The 22,672-nt window shown below is 38.9% G+C and overlaps 1 protein-coding gene across 10 annotated transcripts in view; it reads right to left on the bottom strand.

Annotated features, from left to right (window-relative positions):
* Nucleotides 1–699: 699 nt before the first annotated feature.
* The window catches only part of plekha7b (pleckstrin homology domain containing, family A member 7b), a 470,220-nt gene continuing 448,247 nt past the window's right edge, over nucleotides 700–22,672 (bottom strand). For 6 of the 10 annotated variants that reach the window (XM_043705777.1, XM_043705780.1, XM_043705781.1 and 3 more), the window contains 7 exons: nucleotides 18,679–18,831; nucleotides 15,288–15,421; nucleotides 14,566–14,708; nucleotides 12,601–12,639; nucleotides 10,683–10,811; nucleotides 10,072–10,159; nucleotides 700–1,614 (listed from right to left, as the gene is read on the bottom strand). In XM_043705777.1, coding sequence (XP_043561712.1) covers nucleotides 10,077–10,159; nucleotides 10,683–10,811; nucleotides 12,601–12,639; nucleotides 14,566–14,708; nucleotides 15,288–15,421; nucleotides 18,679–18,831 — 681 coding nt within the window. In that variant the 3' untranslated portion in view covers nucleotides 700–1,614; nucleotides 10,072–10,076. The remainder of the gene's footprint in view (nucleotides 1,615–10,071; nucleotides 10,160–10,682; nucleotides 10,812–12,600; nucleotides 12,640–14,565; nucleotides 14,709–15,287; nucleotides 15,422–18,678; nucleotides 18,832–22,672) is intronic. The other 4 variants (XM_043705778.1, XM_043705782.1, XM_043705783.1 and 1 more) reach the window with 4 other exon arrangements.

Genomic DNA, 22,672 nt, shown 5'->3' with positions numbered 1-22,672 from the left:
GAAGGAAAACCAAGAAGGACCTAAGATGAGTGAGGAGGTAACTGAAGACAAGAGATTTGGAGAAGATCTAAGGATAAAGGAATAAGTAGAAATGTAGAAGAAATGTTTAAATTAAATTATGGAATATAAAGTCAAAGTGACCACAAATTAAGATTGAGCTCATGTCATACGGTTTCTAATAATGTTAATTTACATAAGGTTATAATGCTAAATGTAAATCAACGTCTCACCTTTGTACTTCAAGTTCTCTCCAATGATTATCTCTTTATTTTCTTTTGTGTTCAATTTTCTGCCCTCGTTTCATGAAGGGAGGAACTCATTCTGGCTGAAGGTAACTGCTGGGGATTTAAGCATTGACCATTTGATTTTATTCAAGCCTGACTGGAAATGTAGGTGGTTATTCAGTTGTGCCCACATGGTAGCCTTTTTCCCATAACTTCACCGATAGTGATCGAGATGGATGAAACATGTCTGATCCTTCTTGGTCTTCTCTTTATCCCAAAAGGCTGTTGCCATTTGTAGTGCTGAATGCTGGCCTTGGTGAATATATGTATAGCTCAGTATGACAAGAGAGCTGGCACCTTTGCCATTCAACCACAAAGTGTGTTCCCACTTCATGTTTTTAAAAGAAAAAAAAGTCTCGGCCATCACTAAATCAAATACATGCATATATTCAAGCTTATGAAGAGAGACACAGTATCCTGTTGAATTTTTGTTTAATATTTACACATATGCAATCTTTTCCCTTGCAAATTACAAAAATGTGTCTATGCTCCATCATTATCTTCCAAAATATCTTTTCACTGTGCTTTTCACTTTGCAAGAGTCCACGCAGAAATGACAATGAAATCCATTTGGTTTTGGCAATATAATTCATTCTGGCAGTGCTCAATTCAGACAAAATAAACTCATTTTAAAGTTGATCCAAAAAGTGTAGGAATATCACATTTTAATTTCCGGTTCAAAAATAGATCAGTGTTTTTATGTAAATTATGAGAACCATGGAATTGGTCCTTTTTCTTATGAATATTTGTAGCCGCCATTGGAATACATTATAATATTGCAGCTGAAAACAGGCTAATAAAATTAAACATATTTCACAACACTGCAAAATTGCTCTGAACAATTGCATGTTTTGTACAAATCTATTTTAATACATTCTGATTCTAAAATGCAGCAAATCAGCTTTTTATGGTATATGTATAAAGTGCAATACCATTATATATGTTTTGTTTTAGAAAAGTTAATCTACTTCACATACTTCTGCTGTGTTAAGAAAAAAATTAGTTTCCAATATCTGAGTCACCCAAACTTCCACCGTGAATGTTTCTGCATCCTTTAAGTTTTAGAAAAATAGTTTGCCTTTTAAATACTTAATCCAGTGAGTGAGTGTTTTTATAATCCTGCTTCATTGCTTCCGAAAGAAAAGTTGCCCTTGTTTGTTTTAGTAGAAAAAACAAATTGACGTAATTACTTCTGTTCCTGGCTGGTTAGTACAAGTTAATTGCAATGCAATGTTGTCCTCCATCAGATCAGCTTTGCAGGTTTCTTGCAATTTTCTTTTTGTTCCATTCTTTGCTCCTCTGTATTATTAGTGTTCAGCCAGGGCTTTGGCTAGAATGTGGAGAATAAAAAGAATCCTCGAGTGAGTATCACTTGTTCAGTCACATAAAACAATATCCAATTTTTTTTTACACAAACATGGAAAAAGGAAACATCGCTCAGTCCACCAACCTTGCTGTCTTTTCACAGCTCAAAGTATAATGTACATGTTTTCAATAGCAGGTAGGTCCATCAAACCCATCATTCCTCCTCTTCCTTTTCAACATTCGAAAGGAATCATTCCACCATGGCCACCATCTTCCAACACCCTTCCCAGTGTAGCACTTCATGTGAGTGCCTGCAGATGCCTTTTTGCCTACTCTATCATACTAGACTTCAAATAATTCCTCCAGGTGAAACAATTACTGACTATTTATTTCAATTAAGTACTCTACAACCACTGCTCACAATGCCTCTATATGGGACGATCAGATTCAATTTAATGACTGCTTCATGTCACAGTTCCACTTCTACCACACCACCTAGTCTCATGTCATGCAATCTCCCATCTTACACCCGATCACAGTTCTTGCTTTTTGCTCTTTTTCCCAATGTTATCCAAGTACACTTGCTTGTAACCTCTCCGGTTTCTAACTTTTCCAAGTTTGATGAAAGGTCATTGACCTGAAATATCAATTCTGTATACCTCTTTACAGAAGCTTCCTAACTGTTGAGCATTTACAGAATTTTCTGTTTTTATTGTATAAAGGGGTGTGTCCATCCATGTGGACACAGAGACGAACAAGAATTTAAAATGCCTGACAGGATCCAATTCTGGGACTCCTGCACATAGTCCCTTTGCCAGATAATGGGATAAGCACAAGGGTTGTGATTTCACATGGAACAGTGAGTAGGTGGGCATTGTAGACCATCCTTTTCCACTATGCTTTGCCTCAACCTTCTCCTTTCCACAGAGTCATGCCTGTTTTAGTAGATATAGTTCATGTAGTTCAAAGGAGTCATGACCCATGGGAGAAGTCTGTTGTGGAGTTGGGAACCTTCTGAAGCACAGGTTAAAAAGGTGGTGACTATACAAATCAAAATGCAATGGCTTGTGATATGTTACATATTTTTAAAATAATGATAAGGCTTTGATGAGAAAACATATGTGACAGTGGATAAAGTGCCCTTCTGCATTTAACATTTTGAGAGTCAAAATCAAGTATCCCCAGTTTACCTGGGTTCTCCGCTTTGGTCCCACAGTCCAAAGATCTGTGGGTTAGAGGAATTGGCCATGCAAAATTACCCATAGCATCTACAGATGCGTCGGCTACGTGGATTAGTCGAGGGAAATGCAGGATTACAAGGATAGGGTAGGGAGGTGGATCTGGGTGGGATGCTCTTCGGAGGGTCTCGATGGCTGAATGACCTGCTTTCACACTGTAGGGATTCTATGAATTGTCACGTCTTCAGGATTCAATCAACTGACTTAACAGAGAGACCAGTAATCAACCATAAGCTCTTCTGTTGTATATATTCTATACACGAGTAACTGAATCAAAGTTTACAATTCTGAAATTAATATTAAAATGTAGCAGCTTAAACATTTTGGAAGACATTCAAGCATTATTATGGAGACATTTTACAAAAATCAACAACCGTCAATTTACTCTAGCTATTCAACTATATATTTTAAAGCTTCCTGTTAATCTAAATTATGTAATTGTCTTTTAACGATATGTAATTTTTTTTTCTTCTTAACTCAAAACAATATTTGGTTTGCCTTTTTGAATCCTCTTAGGCTAATCTCCCAAATGATGTAAGATTCTTTCAACAGATGGCACAAGATCTTTCTTCATTGTTTTACACAAGAATCCTCGAAAAGTATTGCTTAGCTTTAATTGAGGCAAATAGCCCTCTCAAGTATATGTACGTGTACATGTAACTGTTAGGAGGTCGTTTTGTTGCAGTGCTGTTTTGTTCAATTGTCACAAGATGGCACTGTTAGAGAATTCCAACACAAAAAACTGAACTATTGAGTGCACAAACACATGTTTCTTTCACATTGTGGCTCATGTACGTTTTGTCAAAGTTATTAATGAGGAATGCAACAAGGGCAGCAACACATGTTGCTGTCTGCCCATAGAGAATCAGCACAACCTTGCATAATACCAGCAAGGGGAATAAATATTCCTCCCCATCAGCTTCACAATTAGAAAACAGGAACAGGTAAATATTTACTTTGATAGTTTGTGCAACTTCTAACATATTAATTGAATTTAAATCAGAAATGCATCAACATTCTACCTTGTTCTAAAAATGACATCTACCTCCGAGAAACACAGAATTTTACAAGATTGGAGGCTATTCGACTCATCATTTCTGTACCAGATGCTGAAAGGGAAGCTTCTTTTGTTTCTAATCTCAAGGTGATGAAACAGTTCATGCAGACGTTAGTCTAAATCTTCTAAACAGTAGCAATCACAGTCAGATTTCCATTCCACTCCTGCTTCTGACCCCCCACTATGACCAAGCTCAGCATTTCTCGCGTGAACTTTCAGTCCTGGCTCAGTCGGAAATGAACAGCACACGTGAAATGCAACTGCTCTCTCATCATGCAGATAGTCAGGGAAGTCAAGCTGTACTCTACTTTTGTAGCAGTAGTTGCCATATTCTGTTACAGTTTAAATATCCCAAAGCTTGTACTTGTTATGCTCTATTCGGGTTTGTTCACAGTAAAAATTATTTTCAAAAGTAGTATCCAACAATTAATCATTACCCCATGATGAGCATTTCTTTGTTTAATGTTAACACTACTTCATCCCCAGTGTTCACCAAACCTCCAACTACACCAGACAATGTACTGTGTTCACCTCCCTTCCTCACCCTAACAATTTAAACCTAACATCACACCCAACAGTATTTACCATCACTCCCTTACTCTGACTCCCTCAGTCCCCTGAGGGTGTTCACCCCCACTTCTTCGCCCCAACGATAACACTGAACCTTCGTCTGATATTGGCCAGAAAGGAGCCAAGATTGCAGAAGACAAGTCAGGACAGTAAGTTCAGAACAGGGCAATCGTGGAGAATGCAAATGGGGTGGTAAGCATTTCTCTGCCAGGGATAAACGTAAAAGTCATGGGTGCTGAATATTGCTGTGGTTGGAATGCTTAGGCACTCCATTTGAAATTCACTTTTGCTACTCAGCAGGTATGACATGAAAGACAGTTTGACATTTAGAGCACAGAAAGAGGGCATTCGGCCCATCATGAGGGCTGTTTAACTGAGATGTGATTACATTAATCCAATTTCCAGCTCTTGGCACATTGCGCTCGAGGCTATGGCACACACCAAGTGAATATCTGAATACAAAACAAAAACTACATGAAGTTATGTAACAAGCAGAGTAAATATAGGTAAACCGCCCAACCCTGGATCATTCGAGCCAAGCCACAGAACAATCCAGACAGGGTTAAATTACTTGTGCAAATATTGTGGATGTGCTTCTGCAAGGTGTATCTCAGGGTTCTGACACAGTCATAGTCACAGTGATGTACAGCATAGAAACAGACCCTTCGGTCCAACCCGTCCATGCCAACCAGATATCCCAACCCAATCTAGTCCCACCTGCCAGCACCCAGCCCATATCCCTCCAAACCCTCACTGTTCATATACCCATCCAAATGCCTTTTAAATGTCGCAATCGTACTAGCCTTCACCTCTTCCTCTGGCAGCTCACTCCATACACGTGCCATCCTCTGAATGAAAAAGTTGCCCCTTAGGTCCCTTTTATATCTTTCCCCTCTCACCCTAAACCTACACCATCTCGTTCTGGAATCCCCCCACCCCAGGGAAAAGACTTGGTCAATTTATCCTATCCGTGCCCCTCATGATTTATAAACCTCTATAAGATCACCCCTCAGCCTACGATGCTCCAGCCTATTCAACCTCTCCATATAGCTCAAATCCTTGTCAATCTTTTCTGAACCCTTTCAAGTTTCACAACATCCTTCCGATAGGAAGGAGACCAGAGTTGCACGCAATATTCCAAATGTGGCCTAACCAATGTCCTGTACAGCTGCAACATGACCTCCCAATTCCTGTACTCAATACTCTAACCAATAAATGAAAGCATACCAAACACCTCCTTCACTATCATATCTATCTGTGACTCCATTTTCAAGGAGCTATGAACCTGCACTCCAAGGTCTTTTCATTCAGCAACACTCCCTAGGATCTTAGCATTGAGATATAAATACTGCTAAGATCTGCTTTCTCAAAATGCAGCACCTTGCATTTATCTCAATTAAACTCCCTCTGACACTTCTCAGCCCATTGGCCCATCTGATCAAGATCCTGTTGTAACCGGAGGTAACCTCCTTTGCTGCCCACTACACCTCCAATTTTGGTGTCATCTGCAAACTTACTAACTATACCTCTTACACTCACATCCAGATCATTTATACAAATGTCAAAAAGTAGAGGACCCAGCACTGATCCTTGTGGCATTCCACTGGTCACAGTCCTCCAGTCTGAAAAACAACCCTCCACTACCACCCTCTGTCTTCTACCTTTGAGCCAGTTCTGTATCCAAATGGCTAGTTCTCCCTGTATTCCATGAGATCTAAGCTGAAAATGTGTTGCTGGAAAAACGCAGCAGGTCAGGCAGCATCCAAAAAGCAGGAGAATGGACGTTTCATGCCCGAAACGTCGATTCTCCTGCTCCTTGGATGCTGCCTGACCTGCTACACTTTTCCAGCAACACATTTTCAGCTCTAATCTCCAGCATCTGCAGTATTCACTTTCTCCTTCCATGAGATCTAACCTTGCTAACCAGTCTGCCATGTGGAACCATGTCGAACGCCTTAATGAAGTCCATACAGATAACGTCCACCGCTATGCCCTCATCAGTTCTCTTTGCTATTTCTTCAAAAACTCAATCAAATTTGTGAGACATGATTTCCTACACACAAAGCCATATTGACTATCCCTAATCAGTCCTCGCCTTTCCAACTACATGTACATCCTGTCCTTCAGGATTCCCTCCAACAACTTGCCCACCATCGACGTCAGGCTCACTGGTTTATAGTTCCCTGGTTTGTACTTACCACCCTTCTTAAACAGTGGCACCACCACATTAGCCAACGTCCAATCTTCCAGCCTCACCTGTGACTATCGTTGATGCAAATATCTCAACAAGGGGGCCCAGCAATCACTTTCCTAGCTTCCCACAGAGTTCTCGGGTACACCCGATCAGCTCCTGGGGATTTATCCACCTTTACCCGTTTCAAGACATCCAGTACTTCCTCCTCTGTAATATGGACATTTTTCAAGATGTCACCATCTTTTTCCCTACATTCTATATCTTTCATGTCCTTTTCCACAGTAAATACTGATGTCAAATACTCGTTTAGTATCTCCGCGTCCCTTCCCCTGCCCAATCTACTGCAGCTCCATGCAAATGCCATCTTGCTGAACTTTGAGGGTCCCTATTCTCTCCCTAGTTACCCTTTTGTCCTAAATGCATTTGTAAAAAACCCTTTGGATTCTCTTTAACTCCATTTGCCAAAGCTATTTCACGTCCCCTTTTTGCCCTCCTGATTTCCCTCTTAAGTATACTCCTACTGCCTTTATACTCTAAGGATTCACTCAATCTATCCTGTCTACACCTGACATATGCTTCCTTCTTTTTCTTAACCAAACCCTCAATTTCTTCAGTCATCCAGTATTCCCAACACCAACCAGCCTTTCCTTTCACCCTAACAGGAATACACGGTCTCTGGACTCGTTATCTCATTTCTGAAGGCTTCCCATTTTCCAACCATCCCTTTACATGATAACATCTGCCCCCAAACAGCTTTTGAAAGTTCTTGGCTAATGCCTTCAAAATTAGCCTTTCTCCAAATTAGAACTTCAACTTTTAAATCTGGTCTATCATTTTCCATCACTATTTTAAAACTAATAGAATTATGATCGCTGGCCCCAAAGTGCTCCCACACTGACACCTCAGCCACCTGCCCTGCCTTATTTCCCAAGTGTAGGTCAAGTTTTGCACCTTCACTAGTAAGTACATCCACACATTGAATCAGAAATTTTTGTTGTACACACAAATTCCTCTCCATCTAAACCCTTAACACTATGGCAGTCCCAGTCTATGTTTGGAAAGTTAAAATCCCCTACCCATAACCACCCTATTGTTCTCACAGATAACTGAGATCTCCTTACAAGTTTGTTTCTCAATTTCCATCTGACTATTAGAGTCTCTATAATAAAATCCCAATAAGGTGATAATCCCTTTTCTATTTCTCAGTTCAACCCAGATAACTTTTCTGGATGTATTTCCGGGAGTACCCTCCCTCAGTACATGTAACAGAAATACTAGTTGAGTGAAAGGTCTCTACTCATAATCATAAAATTTGGGCCAATAGCATTTGAAATAGAATGAAATGCTCTAATTTTGCTTTATCTTCTCTTCATTCTTGGGATATTTTAACGTGGTGGGATCATAATTGGCTGTGTTTGGTTTTGGTTATTGTACCAAACAAAAACATATACTATGCCAATAGTAAAAATGTTACAAAGGGATTGATCTTGCTGCTCTTAAGCATACAGACTAGAGAAACAAACAAAGAAAAACTGATTATGGACAAACAACGTATATTAAAGGCATAGATAAGGCAAATCCAGGGTTGATGCTTGAAAACAAGCCAGGAAGGTAGCAAATGATCAACAAGAGTGAGGAATATGTCGATACAAATACATGGATATTATTCATACTACAAGTCATGATACAAGAGGAAAAGATCCAGTAGGTAAATCCAACCACCGAGGCCTGTCTGAAACTTTTGCGGATTCAGGGGTGGCAGTGGGCATCTGACTGTCCTTCAGTAAACTGAAGCCAATGCCTACTCAGACATGCCAAGTAGCAGCTAATTAAAAAGTCTCAAACAACCAGTGCCTGTATCAAACCAAAGTAAGGGTGGAGTCTCTTGCCTAGTTGCTTTAGCAGCATTGATTGATGTTGGACAAGTTTATTAGGTGTTCTGGGAGATGGGTGGAGAGCGTTGGCTTCCTACGATGGCCCCCCTGGCACCCTTGGAGCACCTCTGGCTAAAGGTTTACCCTCTCTCTTGAATCTGGCCCTCCTAAACCCTCTCTTCACAAGTCTGGACTTACTTGGGCTCCTGCCAGTGGTGGCCACCACTCCAAGGCTGGCACCATTGGGACAACAGAATTGCCAGCTATTTGGACTGGCCAGAATTCTGCTTACCACTGAGCACTTGGTGACTTTCAAAATTCTTTGAAGTCTGCTGATAAATTATTTTGTAAAGCTAGTTATTGAAATTTGCCATTTCGCATCTAGTTTAGGGTATGAAACAGAGCAACGGGGAATGGAGGATGACAATATAAGGCAAAGTAGCTGGACAAAGCAGAAGCTATACGGAGCACAATGGATTCAGTGTCATGTGACAACTAGAAATAGAAAGTTCAGTTTGCATTTTAATTGATTTCTTATTTTATGATGGAACGAAGCAGGAGGGATTGCTTCACAGTAAGATTGTCATTCAATTAAAATTGCAGCATTTCTATACTTGCCACACAACATCGGTTAACCAGGATTAAAATTAATTCAATCAGTATAGAACTAGTGAGAGTCATAGGTCCTAAGAACAAGTGAGACGCTTTGGACCTAGCAACAGAAGATGACCACTTATACAGATTAAATTAAAATTCTCCACCATGAAATTTTTCAAATTGGCAGTTGGCCACATGCCCTCTGGCTATTATACGCAAACATATTTAGAGCCATTTTAAGAGTGCAACTGAAGTGTTTTTGATCTAAATGTGCTGTACTTTCTCACTTCAGCAATTCATAACTGCTTTTGACAATGGGCGGTTGGACTGGAAATGATAACTGTCTTTCTCTCTATCGATGCTGCCTATCTCCTCAGTTTCACCAGCACTCCTGTTTTTGTACAACCCAAGTACATTCAATACTTAATTACCATTCCAAAAACTAGGATGACTTTTTGGCAGAACCTAAAAAGACTGACCATTTGACAAGAAAGGTTTCTATCACTTCAATCTCTAATTTTTCTCTCTTTTTCATCTTTGTTTTAAGACTATCACCTCAGAACTTAAATCTTGTTCCACCAAAGTTCCAAAATCCAACTAAAGTAATATTATCTCATATATAAGTTATGTAGCAAATCTTTCCAACAATTTTATGGAATATTTTCAGAACTAAAAAGCAGAGTCAATTCGACATTAGTTTTACTTTTGATTCATTTTGTAGTGGCTGACAGCAGTGTTTATTACTAGGTATTCCTGGAATAGGAAACTAGAATCAGCCACTAACATTATTTATATTATGATACTAGGTTCTGCATTTCTCTTTTTTGGCTTAATCTTAAAGAATACATTTTACTGAAGAAGCTACTGGATTAGTATACAGTGTAAATTTAATACTTTAATCACACAAACTAGTTAAAGTAGGAAAAAAGTTTAAAAATCTGTTAGTTCTTACTTTGCTTAGACAAATGTGTAGTGGAATCCATTGCTAAGAGGGGAGTGAGGAGGGGAAGGTGCTGAAGACGAATGGACCTGCTGTTGAGCTGGAAGGGATCACACACAGAGAGACAAAGGCACAAATTGTTAAAGACAAGGGTTAATAACAAGACAGTGATTATTTTACAGTGTTGGCTAGCCTGTTTGTGATTTTATTCTTAATTTTCTTTGATAGTGATTTGATGCTATTAAATCTCTTTATGACATTCTGCCCACGTGCAATACAGAGGAACCTCGATTACCCGAAGGACTCAGGTGGGAAATATGTCATTTGGTTAATCAAATTCTGGATAATTGAATACTGGGTAACAGTCTAGCTGACCATCGGGACCTTGTGATCTTGCCGGATAATCCGATATTTGGAAAATCAAATGCCGGATAATTGAGGTTCCTCTGTAATCACACAGCTGTAATCAGGATTTAACTAAAAGATACATGCAAATGATCATGATGTAATATTCTCGATGAAGATAACAAATGATTGGAACCACAATATAACTCAAGTCATTCACATCTTCATCAGGACTTTTGATTTTTCTGAATGTACTGATTCACACTGGATATAGTTACACAAGCGAGGATAAGATCCCGGTGTCAGACTCAATTGTAGATGGCAACTGTCATGAGATTGCTCAACCAAAAGGGCATCGAACTTTGTACTCTCATCGAATGTACACACACGCAGTTGCTTACACGTTACTGATCAAGATCAAAATCAAAATAATTTAGTGTCAGATGTAAATAACATTGTTTCTGTAACTTAGCAGAATTAGCATCTTAGTTTATTTTGAATCCAAACAGTTTAAACTGACCATAATTAGACATATTTTATTGTGAATGCTCAATGTTGCAATTTGGAACAGTGGACATAGATTTAATCACAGACTTTTCAGTGTTACTAATTCCAGTCTGGTGCTCTGAAGATGTGCCAAATAAAGGCTGGGCTCCTGTTTGCTGTTGGTGGTCTAGAGAGGGAAGAGAAAGGCTGGCTATTTACAAAATAGATCTCATACACCTCCTGGAGACTAATTTCGCAGTGTTTCTGATACAACAACATACCTGTGTTCCCACAACTTGTGTCTTGACTATGAAAGCAACCAATACCAACTTAAGAGGAGAATCAGGAACATACTACTCAACATGTTCAGGTGTTCTCCAGGATAGGTGGAATTTGCATCCACATTAGGGACATTATCAGCACTGCACAAGAACCCTTCAATTATCAAGAAGAATGGGGAATTTGAAGGAGCTGACAGGACCAAACTGGTGAAAACAAATGAGCTGAACTAGCAATAAACACAAGGTGGTTGAATTTTTTTATTACCTGTGATTTTTATCCCTCCCCCCTCCACTCTCAATGACTTTGTAACCAATTCTCCAAGAGATATGATTAACATTTAATTCTTACATTAAGATTTCTTACATTACGATTTTTTATTTTTACAAATCACAATATTTGGAACGACAGAAGATTTAAGATCAATGAAAATAGTGGTGGATAGTAACTAGTTAGAAGAGGTCATGGGGAAACAGATAGTCTGAAATAAGACATGTTACTCAGACTGCTTGGAAGTTGGTATTCACTGGTTCTGTTCTAGGATAACTTTTATCTAATGTGTTTATCATTGAGGCCAGGCTTGAGATGGTTGCTGAAATACAAAGGTGATGTTGAAACCAGATTTTCCAATGCCTGATGAAATTCAATTTCAGATAGTAAGTGAAATATTTTGGTTTAAAAACTAAAGTAATAAACAACTTTGTTTGGATAAAAGCTGAAGAGTATTGGCAGGATTTAGGTTCACGATGTTAAATGCATCTCAAGCCAATAAGGCCACAAATTAGCTGATGGAATACAGAGTTATAGCAAGAGGTATACAATATTGAAGCTGATATGTAACATGGAATCTATATTTGGTCTTAGTAGGAGTTTTAAGTTTGGTGAGTTGGTTTCCCTGAATAGGAGGAGAAAGTGAGGTCTGCAGATGCTGGAGATCAGAGCTGAAAAATGTGTTGCTGGAAAAGCGCAGCAGGTCAGGCAGCATTCAGGGAACAGGAGAATCGACGTTTCGGGCATAAGCCCTTCTTCAGGCATAAGCCCTCCTTCCCTGAATAGGAACACTGCTGAAGCAATGTAATGGGATACAGCACATTGAAATATATTGTTTCTGGTGGTTGAAGGTTCTAGAAGGAATATTGATACAATATTAAGTATAATAGATTTTGGACTGAGAATGAGAAACCTGTGTTTTTACAGAGCACCAAGAGGATGTAGAATGCATGTAATTGCTGATCAAAGTAGAGACCATGTTAACGTTTAGAGTAGGTTAAAGATGTTGTTGAAGAAAAATGCTTAAGGGATAGAGGAGAGGCATTTGTGCTAAGGATCATGGCTCATGCAGAAGCTAAAAATCGATCCAAGCTGATTGGGTAGATTGGCTTCTATTTGATTTAGTGTCATTCTATTCTTGTACTATAACATTTTTCCTACCTTTGTAATCTAATTCAATATTGTCCAATTCCTGGGATGCTATAGAATAGATTAAATATAGGATGAAAGTAGTTCTACTTTGTCTCACTACCCAAGTTCAATGTAGACCACATTTTATTTCAATTTGACATTTCAATTTTTTGCCATCCTCTGGCGTCCAAAATAAGTAATTTTATGTGAGTAAGCACAGCATTGTAAGCAGGTTTATGTTTATACCCTTGGATTATGAATGCTCCACCTCCGTTTGAACCTTGCAGTTAGAGAGAGACAAAACATATGTCCATTAATCTGTACTGAATTTGAAGCCAGAATGCAAAGTAAAAGACCTGCATTCTAACCAACTGCACGTGTAGCGATAGTGCTCTTTCTTTTTTTACCTTCCAAAGCACTGGTGAACACTTTCCCCAGAGATGATTAAAACACTAGGTGACAGCCATAAATCAGAGTGAAAAATCAAATTGAGTTGTTGACACTTTGTAAGGCAAGAGTGATGAACATGCAACCGCTTATTTCTCCCATCATTCTGGTAATAGAGTATTAGTGGAGCACTGAAGAGGAAATTAAAATGAGTTAATGTGTAACCTAGTTGCTCATAAAGCTCCTGTTTAGTTCCCCTGATCATTTAATGGCTAAATACATCAGTTGCTCTGGCACTTAAGTTTGAGCTCTTTTGTAGATCTCAGCTGGAACAGCAGCAAGATGTTGTAGTGCTGCCTGAGCGAGATTGAGGCAGAGGCAAATCGGGTTTCCATGCTTCACTGCTATCCAGTGCTACTTGCTAGAAAGTACATATACATTGATTGTGGTTGACAGAAGAATAAAACTTGGTTGTGTGGTCAAAACATCTGCCTTCCGAAGTAGCCCACACATGGAGAAAGGCTGCTTGGAGGACTACTTGAGCCCATGGAACCATAGCCCAGCACTTGTCACTGCCAGCAATGAACCAAATAGGATAAAATAAACTTCTCTCTGATGTTCACCTTCTTGAGCTTGGACAACATCCTTAAACAGAGCAAATCTGTGTGTAGCTTTGCGGTACAGTTTCACAGTGGAATTCCAGATATTTCTAGAAATCAGGAAACTGTTTAAACTTGGTACAGACTTGGCTAATTTCCATTAGGATCTGGTTTGAAACTGCCCATGGGTTTCATGTCGGATATACTCAGCCAGTTGAGAAAAGACATTTCATCTCATCCGATTGGGTTGGCTTTGACCCAATTTCTGGAGGTGTTAGGACACCTACTCCATTATTTAAAACACCGCTTTGAAAATGGATTTACATTGGCATTTCCCCGAAACAAACAGGTGTCTTTCTTAGCAAGGAGTTAAAGTCTATTCAAAAGCTAGGCAATTTCTACATAAAGAAAAAAGTCAATTCATTCAAAGAGGTTCTGGTGCACCTATTTGTAGCAGAACTTGCCTACATTTTTCTGATGCACAATAAAAAATATATTTTAAGTAAAAATCAGAATTAACACTTCAAGGATAACTTTAATATTCTAGTCAAGATAACTGAGCCGCAGTCAGAATTGTGTACCTACATAGATAGGCAGTAACAATATTTGCAATGTCTTTCGGGCCTCACTGACAAGATAGTAATTAACTTCACTACATTGTTTTACATAATCTTGCACTACAAATATATAATTCATAAAAACCAAAAGAATATAAAATTTCTCCTTTGTTCGTGCTTTCAGAAAAAAAGTTCTGACATTTGCACAGTCTCGTCAGATAACAATGACAAATAAATAGATGTCACTGAGTGACTGTCAAACACAGGGGACATATGACATCTTGGTATGCCTTGGCTTCTAATTTCTGCCTCTTGAAAAGGGCAAGGAAAGGCTTTACCATGTTCCAAAAGCAACTCTTTCAATTATTAGCACATATGAAATCAGACTTTACATGAAAAAGTTCCATGCAAATGTATGACTTGAGTGTGAAACTTAGAAGTATGGCATTTACCTGCTACTATTTTGCTGCGCTGGGAAGCCTCAGATGCTAATGCATAGGACATAGTGATGATGCGTTCCCGTTCTTGCAACTGTGAATCGAGATCAGAGGAGTTCTCACTGATGTAGTTAACTCCTGGTTGCACATTCTGGTAACTAATGCAGAACAAAAATACAACTTAATTTTCTGTGACAGAGAAGACAGTAATAGCAGAATTCTTCATCAGAGTTGTTCCAGATGCAGTAAATCCCTCTTTAATGACAACCAAAATGAAGTTACTATTCATGTTATTCTAATATAATCCAAAGCACTCATCTGGGGAGGAGTTATAACAGGTCATATGTGGTGTAGATTGAACAAAACATTAATCAAAAGCTCCATCTACATGACTTCATGAATAAGGAAATTTTTACAACATTAAAATGTCAGAAATTCCTAAAGTCTCGATTCTCCTGTTGCACATTGTTCATTTGCCCCTATTCAACAGAACAGTTTTACACTTACTGTGTTACCCCAAATAGTTATAAAATAACACAGCAACTTTCAAATTCAGTGATTAGCTGTTGTTTGGAGAGAGAAATATGTTGTGGAATTTTGGATCCTAGTAATATTTAAAATTGTTTGGTAAGACTCTGTATTAAAATGTACTGAGTTTATATTGTCTTAACAGTTTAGATTCACAAGTACTTAAAAAAGACACATTATACAAAAAGGGAAACATTTGAACAGAGTACCTCAATTTGGAAAGGATGTTTTTGATTTTTTGAACTTTGCGCCTCCTTGCCTCCCATTCCTCATTGCTGAGTGGTTCCTCAGGCTCCAACTCTATGTAGCGTTCTGGAATTAGAACCATGTCTGGCTTTGATAACTGAAAAGAAATGAGGGATCAAAATATTAACACAACAAGATATGGCAGCCTGGTGCACTTGTATGGTTGCTGGCATTACCTTTCAAACCTGAGTTTAAATTTAGCTTAGCTGCATGAAATAACAGTCTCCACCTTTTCCCGGTTGAAAGAGATCTCGCACCCTGTAGGTTCCAGACGGTCGATAAAGTTTGGTGTGGCAAATATTATATATCGGCTGTTCCTCATTGAGGAGAATGTACAAACTCCACTCAGACAGTTGTCCAAGAATGGAACTGAACTGGAGCCTCTGGCACTGTGAGGCAGCAGCACTAACCACTGAGTCACCATGCTACATGATTTCTCTCAAAAACAACAGCTCAATTGTTTGATGCTGACACAGTGGGTCTAAATTGGGAAAATGCCAATACCCTGCATTGAAACTAGTCAACTCAATAAACAAACGATTCACAAAAGAGATAAATAAAACAGGGATGTGAACAACAAACGTACCACATAAACAGCATTCATGTAAATCATCAGATGCAAATAGCTAACAACTAAGCACACCAAACAAGACATATGTATGCGTATATGAATTAAAGAGGAGGATTCAAATCCCATGATTTATTTTTACGGTTACAATTGGTGACAGTGATACTGACTAGATTCTGACCTGGATTCATCTTTCAGTCCTCTATGAATGAAGATTTTTCTGAAGAAAGGTTAAACAATTCTTTAAAGCAGGAAAGAAAGCTATTTATAGTCAAGGCTCTTCAATCTTGATTTCTTGGCTAAAATTAGGGAAGGTAAAATCAAAGACTAGGGACACTCATGTTTACAATGACGCATAGTTACAGTGACCATCATTCTGGAAATGGTAGAAACCAAATGACTTCGTAAATCAACCAAACTATATTTGACAAGTCCAAATTATAATCAGTGGCCTGAATAGTTTGACCATGCATTTGTTTGAAAGAATTCAGATAACCATGTATAAGAACTTGAAACAAAAATAAAAATTCCATTCTGAAAGAGTATTGGACTTGAAACGTTCACTCTGCTTTCTCTCTGCAGATGTTGCAAGACCTGCAGAGTTTCTTCAGCGATTTGTTTTTGTTTCAGATTTCCAGCATCTGCAATGCTTTGTTTTATTAGACAATTACTTGAGCCATGTCATTGCCGCAACGGAAAAGCTTTGGTAAGTATTCTTTCATTAACTTCAATATTTGGATCATTATCTTTAGTACTGGAGCTGGGAAGATATAGGATACTTAACTGCATTGAATAAAAGGTGCCAGGTTATTTATGGTAATGTGAAAGCATGCATTTTTGAGTTTTATGACAGCTCGTCAACCTTTTGTATACAATGATTGAGTCATCGGCGCTACAGTGAATATTTTAATGAAAATACAAGGGAATAGTTATATTTATCACATTATCAGGACAGCTGGAATTATGCGATATGGCAAACTCTTAAACATCTGACAAGTTTTCAAGATTTACTTTAATTTCTGGAGCAGTTAGTTCCAACAACATTTTTTTCAAAAATGTCAGTATCAATCACACAGAATCATAAAACTTCTACAGTGTGCAAGCAGAACATTCGGTCAATTGAATTCACACTGACCCTCCAAAGAGCTGTCCAAGAATGGAACTGAACCGGAGCCTCTGGCACTGTGAGGCAGCAGCACTAACCACTGAGCCACTGTGCTACATGATTTCTCTCAAATTAGGTGATATTATTCAGGTAATACGTTTGTTGACTCAGTTTAACATCCAGCACTAAACAGTTCTCAAAGACTCAATCAGTACAGTAGCCTTTAACACAGAAGGATCTACAAAGGTTTTAGTCTAGAGGGGAGTACTATGCAGAGGTGGGGGTCGACTGGGGCATAAAGAAGTCTAAAAGAATGGATTTATCAATTGCTCTATTGAATTTAATGTGGAGGCCTATTGGACAGAAAACCTGGAGTACCAAAGCCTATGAAATCAGGAATGGCTGAAGTAAGATGGATCACAGTGGAGTGAGGAGTCAGGATGTGGATCATAGAGGTAGGGAAGCATCTTGGGGGGAGACAATGTAGGTCAGATGTTGGCCAGATGAAGTCAGGACAGGACTTTAATGATACTCAACAATACTATTGGAAATCAGAGATTGGGAGCAGAGAGATCAGGATGCTGTAGAAGGGAGTGGGGTTTAAGAGTACTGACTTATTTGGCATGAAGGAAATAGATCTGTTCATTCTTGACTAAAAGCAGTGCTATAAAGATACATAGCTTATGCATTTTGTCCATCTTATTTCCATTAGCTGTCACATTTCCACAAGGTTCAGAACACAGCCACGCAGCTTCAATATCTAAATAAGCTTGTGAGCAGGTTGATTTCCCTCCTCATACCATGCCTCAGTTAAAACAAAGTGGGAGCGTTCATGGGAGGTCGGATTCCTTATCAAGAATTCTTGCATTCAATCTGAAAGGACACCATCCCTTTTTTGAGAGTTAGCTTCCAGTTTGAGGTTATTATTGCCTCAAACACTTGACACATTTAATTGCACCTCATCAGGAAACAGGGTGTTTGACTTAGTTAAACACATGCTAATTGAAACCAATCAACTTCAATATTAAGCATTTATGACATAGAGCAATTGTTCTTTGGGAAAATCCAATATACAATATGGTCATTCCTGATCAGTTGGTTTGTTTGGTTCTGGTATTTTTATATGCTAACTGGAATAACCTATCACATTAATTATACACCATTCCAACATGTCTTTACAGCTTTGTCAGCACTACTTCTTCCTGTTGAATCAACAAAAAGCTTTTAGATTAGTGTAAGAATTTACATTAGATGTCAGCAATGGCTCAGCCGCAGCACTCATGTTTCTAAATCAAGAAGTCATAGCTGCAAATGTCTGGAGTCGGACTTGAAGCTAAGTGAATCGTGGGTGTAGCATCATTGCAGTAAAGAGGGACCTTTCTTTTGCCATTTCAACTAACTCAAGGCTTTTGAGAGCCCGTGGTATTATTCTCTCTAGTGTACTAATCGACACATCTTCCAACTAACCAGACTGACTTAATGCCTCTCTATTTGTTTAATGCCTCCCTGTAGGTTCCTGCAGTGCGCAAATTGGTTTCTACTGCTGCAGTATTTAAACCTCAAAAGTAATTAATTGACTGTGTAGTGCTTTAGGGTGTCCTGAGGCTGTACAAGGTGCTTTAAAAACGCAAGTTCTTCTTTTACTAGTAGATAATTGGCAGTCATACACTAATATTATCACCTCTTTGCTGAGATCCAGATCGTAGTCTAATGGCTCCACATCGGCTTCCACTGCTGGTACTGCCTGCTTTATAAGCCCATCTTGAAGATTGTTATGTTCTCCTTTCACAGCTTTTTCCAATAACTGTAAATCAAACTCTTGTTCACGTTTCCACTAAAAAGGACAGACAAACAATTGCAATCTGTTAACATATCATTGTAACATTTATTTGACATCTTTGGATTAAAAATACATGCATAAATGGTTGTGAAGATGCCTGCTCCAACAAAGAGGCACTTTAATTTTGATTCTAAGTGAAAAGCATTTCTACCCATATATAATCCTGTTCTGCATCATTCATTTACTTCAGAGGAATACAGTGTAGATCAGACCAATTTGACTGTGTTCCCATGTATGTACATATTAGATTTCCTCATCTGACAAGGCCCAGCTTTTAGCAGCACTTAAACAATTCCCTTAGCTCAAAGTTTGTGAGAAGATTTGTAGCTCGGGTGCTCGTTGCTGTGATTCTGTTCGCCGAGCTGGAAGTTTTTGTTGCAAACATTTCGTCCCCTGTCTAGGTGATATCCTCAGTGCTTGGGAGCCTCCTGTGAAGCGCTTCTGTGGCCTGTCCCTGCCGCTTCCTGGTGTCAGTTTCAGCTGTCCGCTGTAGTGGCCAGTATATTGGGTCCAGGTCTATGACAACACTACCATTATAGGGCAAGCGAAACAAAGAACAGCCAGGGAATTCCTAGAAGCATGGCACTCATCCACAAACTCCATCAACAAACACAGAGACCTGGACCCAATATCCCGGCCACTATAGCGGACAGCTGAAACTGACAACCGGAAGCGGCAGGGACAGGCCAATATAAATGCCGGAGGAAACACCACAGAAGCGCTTCACAGGAGGCTCCCAAGCACTGAGGATGTCACCTAGACAGGGGACGAAACGTTTGCAACAAAAACTTCCAGCTCGACGAACAGAACCACAGCAATTCCCTTAGCTCTAAGGTGGAAATACTTTAGGATTAGTCTAAAGCTGATAAGTCATGTAGTCCAAATAAACTGGACGTCTTCCTTCTGCACTGTAAACTTCCATGGCATTGTATAGGAATAGCACTTTGTGACTATGTCACTTGGCTATGTGCGCGTGCAAATACTCAAAACAATTCAACTTGATCATGATCAAAAGTAAAAGGTTCCAGTGAATTCAGCCTTCTGTTTTATAAATACTTATGGCAAATATTGGTATTGGTGTCAGTCTTGAAAGGTATAATGTCAATAATTTACAACAGACATAAATGAAGCAGTTACTTTGGATATGAATATATCACAGTTATTTCATTGGCACATCCATCTCAGCTATGAAGATTGGATACATCTATCCTAAACTGAAAAGGAGGGAGGGGGAAAAAGTCAACCAACATCCTTAAAGAAACCACTAAACAAGACCAATACTATAAAGTATATAGATAGGATTGGATTAGATTAGATTGTAATGCTTTCTATGGTTAAACAATGTCATTGCTAGCTGTATAAATACACACTTGAAAGATCATTTGGATGACCTTCCCAATGTTTCTGAAGGTGCAGTTTGACTTGAATCATTACATTCATTCAAATGAAAATCCCTGAAGGAAGAAAAAATAGGAATTCTTAATTATATTTTTAAATTAACTAAATCAGTATATTTTTAAATTGCTCACAAAATGAAGGACAATAAATTGTCAGCTGCATGCCAACAAGTCTCCAGGTCCAGATGGACTTTATCCTACCACCGTTTTTAAAAAAAAAACCTTAATGAGGTAGTAGATCCATCAGTGTAAATTATCTAAACCTCCCTAGTTTCATTAAAAATTCAATCAGACTGGAAATGGGCAAATAGGACTCTTCTATTTAGAGAGAGACAGAGAGAGACAGAGAGAGACAGAGAGAGACAGAGAGAGAGACACGCACAAAAACTGGGGTGGGGGGGGGCGGCGAAGGTGATGTTGAATCAATCATTAAACAAATGCTAGCTATGCACTTGAGAAAAACCAGGAAGACTCAGCATGGTTTCAAAGGGAAATCATATTTAACCAATATATTGGAGTTTTTAGAAGGATTATTATGCACTGTGGATAAAGGGGAGCTTGTAAACATACTGTGCATGGATTTCCAGAAGGCATTTAATCAGGTTCCACATCAAAGATTATCACAGAAAATAAAAACTCATGATATCAGAAGTAGCATATAACCATGGACACTGGACTGTCTGGCTGGGAGAAAACTAACAGTTTGCATAAAGGGGTCTTTGATTAGCAAGATTTGACAATTTGAAGGCATAGCAACTAAATTTGCAGACAACACTAAGATAGGTAGGGAAGTATATTGTGAAGGTGATGCAAGGAGATTACAGACAGATGTAGGTACAATAATCTGGCAGATGGAGTACAATGTGTAAAATGTGAAGACACTCACTTTGGTTTATAAAATGAAACAGCAGAGTATTAAATTAATGGAGAATAACTGCAGAATTCCGAGGTGTACAGAAATTTAGGTATTCTAGTGTCAGAGTCATAAGATGTCAGGACGCAGGTACAGCACGTAATCAAGGAGGCTAATGGAGCATTATCTTTTATTATGAAAGCAACTGAAGAAAGAAGTGAAATTATTATGCTGTAATTATATAGGGCATTGGTGATACCACAACTCCAACTGTGCAATTTTGGTCTTTTTAAAAAACGTATTCACCGGATAAGGGCCACTGGCCAGATTGCATTTATTGCTCACCCTAAATGCTCAGAGGGCAGTTAAGAGTCAACACATTGCTGTGGGTCTGGAGTCACATGCAGACCAGACCAGGAAAGGATGACAGTTTCCTTTCTTAAAGTACATTAGTGAACCAGATGAGTTTTTCTGACAATAGATTCATCATTTCTTATTTAAGGATGGATGTAAATACACCAGAGCTAGTTCAGAAGATGTTTACTCGATTGGTATCTCGAATGAGTGGGCTATTTTATGAGAATAGATTGGACAGGCTGTGGTTAATTCACCAGCGATTAGAAGAGTGAGGGGCAACTTGCTTGATTCTGACTGGTCTTACCCAGTCACACCCAATTCCTGATGAAGAGCTTATGTTCGAAATGTCAATTCGCCTGTTCCTCGGATGCTGCCTGACTGGCTGTGCTTTTCCAGTAGCACACACTGACTCTGATCACCAGCATCTGTAGTCCTCACTTTCTCCTGATCTTACCCTGCAGAAGGTGGAAAGGATGCTTTTTCTTCTGGGCAAGTCGAGAAATAGTGGGCATTGTTTTAAAATGTGTGATTGCCCTTTTAGGGCAAACTTAAAGAGAAACATTTCATAGGAGATAGAGAGATTTTGGAAGTTGCAACTTCAGAAGGTGGTAGTGGGTGGTCATTAAGTATTTTTAAGGTAGAAGTTAATGGATCTTGTTAGGCAATAAAACCAAAAGCTATCAGGAGTTCATTGGAATGTGGAATACAAAACACAAACAGATCATCTGTGATCCTATTGAATAGCAGAGAATTCTTGAGGGGGTGAACAGCTTACTTTTGTTCCTATTTCATACACCCATACAATCAGCATATTTTTCTGGAAATCAATTAATGGTGACACAAGGTCTGAAATAGCCTTTCATTAAAAGGATAACTTTTTAAGGAGATATCTAGGTAATACAAACGGCAATCTACAAACTTGAGACAAGTTGTTGAACACATTCAAACAAAGCTGACAACCTGAGAAAACATGACGATTTAGGAAATGAAAGCAAAATACTATGCAGTGCTGAAAATCTGAAATAAAAACAAAGTGCTGGAAAACTCAGTAGAGCAGACAGGATGTGAACAGAGGAGAAAGTGAGGTCTGCAGATGCTGGAGATCAGAGCTGGAAATGTGTTGCTGGAAAAGCGCAGCAGGTCAGGCAGCATCCAGGGAACAGGAGAATCGACGTTTTGGGCATAAGCCCTTCTTCAGGAATGAGGAAAGTTTGTCCAGCAGGCTAAG

This window comes from Chiloscyllium plagiosum, chromosome 16, assembly GCF_004010195.1.
Source record: "Chiloscyllium plagiosum isolate BGI_BamShark_2017 chromosome 16, ASM401019v2, whole genome shotgun sequence".
Classification (NCBI taxonomy): domain Eukaryota; kingdom Metazoa; phylum Chordata; class Chondrichthyes; order Orectolobiformes; family Hemiscylliidae; genus Chiloscyllium; species Chiloscyllium plagiosum.
Note: the sequence above shows the minus strand (reverse complement) of the source record. Positions and strands in the feature narration are given on the sequence as shown.